The 8,361-nt window shown below is 40.6% G+C and overlaps 1 protein-coding gene across 15 annotated transcripts in view; it reads right to left on the reverse strand.

The window, feature by feature from the left end:
• Nucleotides 1–8,097, reverse strand: part of ZDHHC21 (zinc finger DHHC-type palmitoyltransferase 21) — a 46,959-nt gene extending 38,862 nt beyond the window's left edge. For 2 of the 15 annotated variants that reach the window (XR_010353635.1, XM_064404807.1), the window contains exons 1-4: nucleotides 7,971–8,087; nucleotides 5,018–5,110; nucleotides 1,605–1,803; nucleotides 740–838 (exon numbers count right to left, since the gene is read on the reverse strand). Coding sequence is in view for 11 of the 15 variants with exons in the window: in XM_064404807.1 (XP_064260877.1) it covers nucleotides 740–838; nucleotides 1,605–1,758 (253 nt within the window). In the remaining 4 variants the exon portion in view is untranslated. Of the gene's footprint in view, nucleotides 1–739; nucleotides 839–1,122; nucleotides 1,214–1,604; nucleotides 1,804–2,461; nucleotides 2,597–2,706; nucleotides 2,864–5,017; nucleotides 5,111–6,450; nucleotides 6,609–7,170; nucleotides 7,848–7,970 lie in introns of those variants that run through there. The other 13 variants (XM_064404798.1, XM_064404804.1, XM_064404803.1 and 10 more) reach the window with 13 other exon arrangements.
• Nucleotides 8,098–8,361: the final 264 nt, after the last annotated feature.

Consider the following 8,361-nt stretch of genomic DNA (forward strand, 5'->3'; position numbering starts at 1 on the left):
GACAAAGCTCATTCTGCAACAGCCCTACTCCACTCTAAACTCCTAAGTAAAAGCTCTATGCATTAGATAATAGCTCCCAACAGTTCATAAAAATACTGTCATTAAGGTTTTAAAATTCCTCCAACTTCTGGAGCACTGGATATTGTGGGATAAATTTGCAAGGACAGAAAGGACTTGCTCCATTAAGTTGCTACTTTATAGAAATGCAGTGTAATTAGCACCATGGTTTGGGTTTTTTTTGTTAACAGCCCACACAATCATAAGACTCTGGAAAAAAAGAGCAAAAAATACACAGGTAAACACCAGCATAGGACTACCTTCCACCACCGTTTTCAACATCGTATAAATTTACTAAGACAAAGGATACAGAATTAAAATACCTAGCCATCTACAAACATTTTTCATTAAATATTATCAAGTTAGTAGCACATGCATTATGTTTTAAAAGCCTAGAATGCAAAAAAAAAAAAAAAAAAATCTTCCTGTGGAAAAATTTCCTAGTAGAAGATCCTACATAACTCAACCTTCTGGCAGAATACAAGTTTAAGAAAAAGAAGTTTTGAAACTACACGATGAAAAATGATAGAAATTTACAACTTTAAAACAGTGACATATTAATTTTATTCAGCAGGGACAGCTTATGGTTTCCATTAAATCTCACAAAGACAAATTCATTCCTAATTATTTTGAGGATATTAAAATAACTTTCATTCAATTATATAGAAACAAGTTAATGTACCTGTAATTGATATCTTTGGATTTTCAGGTAGTTTTCCTGGATCTGCTACTGAGGCTCTAAATAATGAAGCTACACAAAACAATGAGCAGAAGTAATAACCTAAAAAAATAAATAAGCATTTGTTAGACTTTTTCATATATGCAAAGTACACTGTATCAAAAAATACAGATGCTCCAGAACAGAGCGGGAAAATACTCAGCCTTCTCATTCAATTCCAGATGTATTTTTGATATTAAGTACACAACATTAAGTATTCCCCAATAAATAGAGTGAAAAAAGTAGTAAACAGTTCTGATAGTACCCGCAGGTGCTACTATGACCATACCACAGTTTTTAAGAAGTTTCTCCCCCATCTTACCACACAAGCACCAATCACACCACACCTCAAAGCCTCCATTTGAAAGATATTCCCAATAGTGCATCTTCACCTTGAAGTTTGTTCCAGCCATAATTCAAGACTTTTCCTCAGCAAACCTATCAGCAAAACTTTTATGAGCTAATCCATACAGGAACATATGACAAAACTAACAAAACTTAGTTTGTTGCCAATCATCACCACTATCTGACAGGCACTCACAGATGTGAACCTGAAATCCTGTCAATAAGTTCTAACCACAGGACCTGAAAGCTACGTTCAGGCTTTCCACCAGTTTCCACAAAAACAAGTTCTACAATAACACCTCCAAAATGAAGTGCCACAGCTTCTCAGAACACAATAACACAGGATGCATCCACTACTCCTACCCTTTATCTTACCTTTTGTCTTTACTTTCATGCTAGTTTCTATTTTATGATAGGATTTTTTTAAATGTATATTAAGTAAAAACACTCTTTTATTAGTAGATAAAAAGTCAAAATTACTTACAAAAAACTGCCACGACTGAAATATTTCCCTCTTCATAATGAGGAAAAAGGATGACCTTTGGAATGAAGATTGTATTATACAGCCAGACGAAGATAATTAGGCCCATGCAACACCAACCCTGAGGGTCAACCACAAAGTGAATTCGTTGCCCCATTGAACACAAACAGATAACAAATTGTCAGGACCCAGGAAGATAATCCTAAAGAGACAAATAAAAGAAATATTTTTTAAAAAAAGAGTAAATTTACAATTATAGTGCAATCTATAGGGTTTATACATTCAAATTCGTACATTCAAGTAAGAAAGAAAAAAACCTGTCAACTGTTGGTTTAAGGAATTATATAAAAACTTATAAACATTTCACATACATTTTTTAAGCGCCAGGTAGCAAAACATTTTATGAATTCATTAATTAGTTATATCTCGCTAAAAAGTAACATTTATCACCAAGATGCAAGTAAAACCACTACCTGCGAAAACTATTAAGCAATAGGTAATACAGCAACTGTCAGTCAGGTGGTAGCAGCAAAGAAAACTCTTCCATCAAAGTAAAAAGTTTGTAAAGCAAATAAGAAATATAGGGAATTATTTATTTCCACAAAGATTCAGTCCACCTATCTATTATAGTCTGCCCCTGTATTTCATGGTTGTTTTCTTACAATTTTTTATGCTAAAATAGTCAAAAGCTTCACTAAGAATTCGGTGTTTCCTTGTTTAAAAAGTCCTTCATGACATTAATAGCAAACCAATGGAGAAAGGAGTCATTATCCTGACATCTTTCACAGATTATTAAAAATATCACACAATAGAATATTTTCTATTAATCACATTTAAAACATCAAGGTTGCCATCCTTACCCTTTACTGGGGCTGGGTTCCTTTTGGTTTTAGGCTGAAGAAACCTCACCAAGTCCTACAATGTGAACTTCCGAGCTTCATAAACTGTTCTCCATAACAACACAGCACTCAGGCCCTAACCACCATTCAGCACAACTATCACAGAAGTTGTATCACAGAAGTTGCTGTTATTTTTTTGTCAGACTACTTTCATACACATATTTTATTACTGCACTGCACACACAAATCCCAATCTCCTCTCTTACCCATTAGTTTCCCCAGTTTCTGGGCTTCAGGAATCTTGTTTCATTTCTGATGGTTTCAATTCCTTTCAGCTTCTACTTGCTGCACTGAAATTTTGTTTATCAAACATCTCTGTTTCCAAGGGTTTTGCTTACTTGTTTCATGTTTTACTGTCCTAAGCTGCATTCAAAATTTAATTCAAAATATTATTCACAAATTTCATTGTCTTCTCTTCTTCTTCTGTTAGATGTTTAATCAAAATCACACCCAAACAAGCTGTCATTTTCCCACACTTCTCCTTTGTGTTATTTATATCACCCTTTGTTTGTTATTTTCTAATGTAACATAGGAGTGTTCCTATTCAGATCCCCACCACGTATTATTCAGATCCCCACCAAGTTCTTGCAGCTACAGAAACCCCCACCACAAGAAGAGAAGCAGACAGAGCCTCAGCTTGTCAAGCCGGACATGTCAAGCCTCTAAGCTCCAGCACCAGCAGGACAGATCCTGTTCTGCCTGCAGCTCTGATCTACAGAGCAAGTTCTGGCAGCACACATGGAAAGGAAACTGTCAAGGAAAGCCTCTGAGCCATCTGTGCCCGAGTCCTGAGGCAGTACCCATACTGGGCTACTGGGGTGAGCAACAGCATGGAGTAAGGAACAGTGGTGGGTCCCTGCTCCTGGGACAAAGGCACTTCTGCTGGCTCAACCTGTCACCTGGCAAAGTATGCTGCTTGCCAGGCTGCTGGGTCCTGGATACCACGGACTGTCTACTACGAGGCTGGTAGTGGTCTGGCCCTTAGACTAATACCCTCAGCTGCTCTTCCATTCAGGAACCATGGACAGAGCCAGATGGGAGACCAGGAGTTCACCAAACATGACTACACAGTTAACAGGGTGCTGACCAAAGTCTAGTAGCCAAGTGGTGTCTCGTTCATGCTGCTGATGAAGGAGGAAAACTTCAGGAGAAGCAGACAGATCCTGCAAATGTGCAAGTGGTTGTGCAGCATTTACATCCATAGAGCCCTTGATGAGGCTCAAAAACTGAGGGTGAAAGGGAACAAATTATATTAAATTATATGGATAATTATATGGGTAAAAGCATCTTTGCCAAGAGGCTAATTATTCGGCTTGGAGAATGCTTAAATAAGGAATGATGACAAAGGAAGGTGGTGACCTCTGAATGAGCAAGGAAGTGGTGGTCACGGCTTGCAAGCAAAAGATGCAGGATGATGTGGAAAACAGAGATCTTATAATCAACCAAACCAAGGTGAAGTGGGGCTGCACCAAGTGTGTGCACACAACTGACACAGGAACACCACTTAAGTGCACTAGGATAGAGTTAGGAAAACCAAAGTCATCCTAGAGTTGAATTTGATGAGGGATATGAAATTCCAAGAGAGATTTGTACAAGTACATGAGCAGCATAAGGATGGCTACAGAGGAAACATCAGCCTGCTGCTGAAAGTATCAAAATCATACAAAAATGTCAAAGCACCTTGTTTATCTTGCTCTTTCATAGGTAAGACCTGCCTTCTGGAATCCCAGGTCCCTGAGACCTGTGAGAAAGTGTTGAGGAGCAAAGACTTACTCTGAGCAAGGGAGGATCAGATTAACAAATTTTTAAGTGAACTAGACCTAATACTTTCGTGTCACCTGCTGAGATGCCAGCCTGAGTGCTGAGAGAGCTGGTTTTGTCATCCTTTGTTTGGAAGATTTATGCTGATGGACGACATTCCAGAGACATTCAAGAAAGTAAGTGCAAATGAAAATCCTGTTTTCAAAGACAAGAAGAAGGAGCTAGGCAACTACAGGCCTATTAGCCCCACCCTGGTCTCTGGGAAGGTAAAAGAAACAATCCTGGAAACTACTATCAAACACATGAAGGACAAGAAAGGGAATGGGAGTAATCACCATGAATTTACAAAGGGAAAATCATGCAGACTAATGGAAATATAGAGGCCAAAAAAACACTAATGTAGCTACAAACACTGCTGACCACTGAGGAATCCGTCTGTTTTTCATCTTACCAGAGCAGAAGAGATTCCATGACTTCACAACACTTCCTCAGAAAGGGAAATAACAGCTCAACAAACAAAACAGAGATTTAATTACTGAAAAATACAGAGATTTAATTACTGAAATACTTGCTCCTGAGTGACCTATTTGTACGATGTGTGAGCAATAAGCAGTGAGAGGGATTCAGTAGAAAACATCTATCAAGAAAATATATTCCAAATTTTTATCCCTCAGTAACTTACTTTTGCCTGCATGACCATATTCACTTTTATAACCACAAAACCAAAACAAATATCAGCCATGTTCAAAACCATACCTTGGATGGCAAAATCCAGAATTAAGCGAGAACTACACAAATACAGGCCTCACTCTCAAGACAGGGTGATTTTTCATCTGTCTTCTGTATCTCCTGAAAGAGACAAAAAACAGTGTGATACGCAAACAACCATTATCACTTGTTTGAAAGGCAGCATATAACAGGTTAATTTCTATTCTGCTTTTCAAACCCCACCTCACTGAGTAGGGCTGTCTTGAAACCAACATGTTAATTTTAACTAGCATTTCTCAAATCTCATTTCTAGGCCATTTCACAATTTTAATATATATTTAAAAGGATGGAAGAGTTCAGAGAAAGGTCTATGTAAAACTGCAGAAGTGCCAGTGTATTTCAGTTACACACATTTACTTCCTGTTTTCCATAATGGTAAATTAAGTTTTACATTTTTCATTATACTTCAGCAGCAATAGCAAATAAATGATGTCAATATATTGACTTACTCTGGCATGGGGATTTTTTTCCCCTCTTTCTCTTGGTTTATGTACCATGCATAAATATATAAAGTGTGAGGAATTAAAAAAAAGAAAGAGCTTAAAAATCGGATAACTAGGAAGGAAGCACTAGATTAAAGTTTAAGTCACAAACAAAGTGAATGTATTACTCTTTCAAGCACAGTGCCAAAAAAAGAGACGACTGATCTCATATAATTTTTTTCTTCAAAAATCATAACATCTGATCAGAAAAACTAAAACACGCAAAGAAAAAAACTCTATGAAAATGTTTACAGCAAATAAACGGAGAGAAACAATTAAGTGATTTATATCTGTATACACTCAGGATTCATAAAAGCAAGGAAATTCTCCAAGCAAAGTAATTTCCTAATTAAATAATTTAGGAGAAAATACAGAGCACTAATGTCAGAGCTTTTGTGGTTTTCTTCCTTTGTGCCCTAATTTATAGCTATTTCTTCTACATAAATAACTCAAATACAAATAATTTGAAAGCCAACAGTAGCTGTGCCTGTGGAAAGTTTCAGCTGCACCAGAACACGACTGAGTCTCTCCTATGTTACTGGGAATTGTTCTTGCCTTTCCAAAAAATACTTTTATTACAGCTTGCCTGGACAGCATTTTTTCCTAACCCTTTTCTTTCTGCCCAGTTCCATCAACGGTATCATAAACTCAGTATTTTGTTCACTACAACCACCTGCAATATGACACTTTGTGTGACATCCACAGAATAATGAGACCACAGAATGAGTCAGGCAGGCAGAAAGTCAATTGCAAGAAATGAGAAAGCTTTGGGCTAACCAGAAATGTTAAGGAGAAATATAAATTGCTTTAACAGACTCATTTGAATGCAACTTTAGAAAAATTAAAAGTATACCATTTTGCATCAAGAATGTCCCAAAACATACTTAGAAAACTGTATTCCATAAATAGACCCAACGTGAGCAGTACTCTAGTTCTCACCCTAAAAAGCACAACAGTCAGTCTGCAGACATCTTGTTTCTTGCACATTCAAGGGTGTTGCACTGATACACAACTAGAAACTGTGGCTCACTGTAGCCCTGCTTCTTAAGAAAAGTATGACTTCTGAAATCTGACTTGCAGAACTTTTTTCACAAGTCCTTAAACAAGTGCAGAACAACACAGATCAGTAACTTACTCTATTGCTCACCATGAAAGACAATTTTAAGACTCCACACAAACTGAACATGTTCCATAATACACATTCTGAGAGTGGAAAAAACACTACTTTCTAAAAAGGCTGTATCCTAAGCAAGTCAGAAAAAAGAACAAAGAGTAGAAACACAAGAGAGCCACATTTCTCATAATATTTGTGATAACTAGGGCAAGGCAACAACAATCAACAGCCTTCCCCAATTTCTGGATCCAGCTGCATTTTCACACCAGTGACCTTCCTGAAATCTGAAGAATTACTGCCAAAGATAACTGATACTAAAAAAAAAAAAAATACTTCAATGGGAAAAAACAAGGTGGACTTCAAGCAATCAACTAAACTTCTATTACAAACCAGATTTTAAGGAAGTCACGTTATCAAGTGTCAGAACAGAATTGTCATTAAGCTTTTTGCAACATTTCTGTTTAACAAAACAGAACAGATATCTGAATAGCCAGATACTCAAAATGAGCAACAGCATATTTGTGCTATGACAAAACCCCACACACCTGGCATCTCTCGTGTTTATACAATGGATGGTTGCAGCACAGACCTCGGCACAAAGCGGTTGTTAGGTGGCTGTTGACAGGTTTGTGGAGGCAGGCAAGACATTCCCACCCAGTTACTTTTCATTGATAGGATCTAGCAAAGCACACCTGTAAACACCTACTGCCTTTATAAAAAATGAGATTTGGGCTTGGAGAGGGATATGGCTTGACATTAACATCGGCACACCTTACCCTCCTTATCGTAAGTCCATCAAAACTATCTTCACCTACTGCTGACCAAACAGCCACCTGTACACAGATAAAGTATGTTGCTTTAAGAACACCACTGTTTGGATCATCAGCCCGAGGTGAACGAAGACCTGCTATTTCATCTGACTAACTACTGGAGCTGGGAAACGAAAGTGTGAAACCAAGGGACGCCAAGGCCATCGCACTTCCTTGTGCCGCGCTGCTGGAACACACAGGTCATCAAACCTACTACCACCTCAACACCAGCAAACACCCTCCTCCTCCACAGGGCAACCAGCACCCTGGACCTGCCTGAAAGCGACAGCACCATTTCCTTATTTCACAGCCGAGGGGATACCCGGCAATTCTGCCCAGGGTTTGCCCACCCAGCTCCCTGCACAGACAACAGCAAGGCTGCAGGGGAAGTGCAGGGATGGAGGCAGCCCCGCAGGAGCCCGCCCGCCGGTGCCCGGTGCCGGTGCCCGGTGCCCCCCGCCCCGCCCGCGGCGCCGCTCCCGGGCCAAAGGGGGTCGCGCGCGCCGCCCCCCGCCCCGGCACGCGGCGGAACCAACCGTGGGCTTCCGCCGCTCCAGCCGCGCGTGCGCGCTCCGAGCGCCCCGGCGGGCGGGACCGCGCCCCTCAGGGAGGGAGCGGCGGAGGCAGAGCCGCCCTTCGGACCCGCCCGAACCGGCCCGGCTGCCCCTCGCGGCCGCGGGGCGTGGGCGTCTCGCCTCCAGTGGGAGAGGCGCGCCCACGGCGGGCACGGCGGGGTCTGTGCGCTGGGTGTGTGCAGCGCCGGAGGAGCCGCCCTGGAGGGGTGGTCTGCCCTGCCCGGTGGGAAACCCGTGTGACCCATCAGCCAGATTTCCCCAGGGCTGGAGCTCGCTGTCTCTCGGTCGTTCCCGAGCACAGGCTGCAGTCAGCATGAGCCCTTTTCCGTACTTTATTTTTGCAGCGTCCCTT

The sequence above is a fragment of the Passer domesticus genome, chromosome Z (assembly GCF_036417665.1).
Source record: "Passer domesticus isolate bPasDom1 chromosome Z, bPasDom1.hap1, whole genome shotgun sequence".
NCBI lineage: Eukaryota > Metazoa > Chordata > Aves > Passeriformes > Passeridae > Passer > Passer domesticus.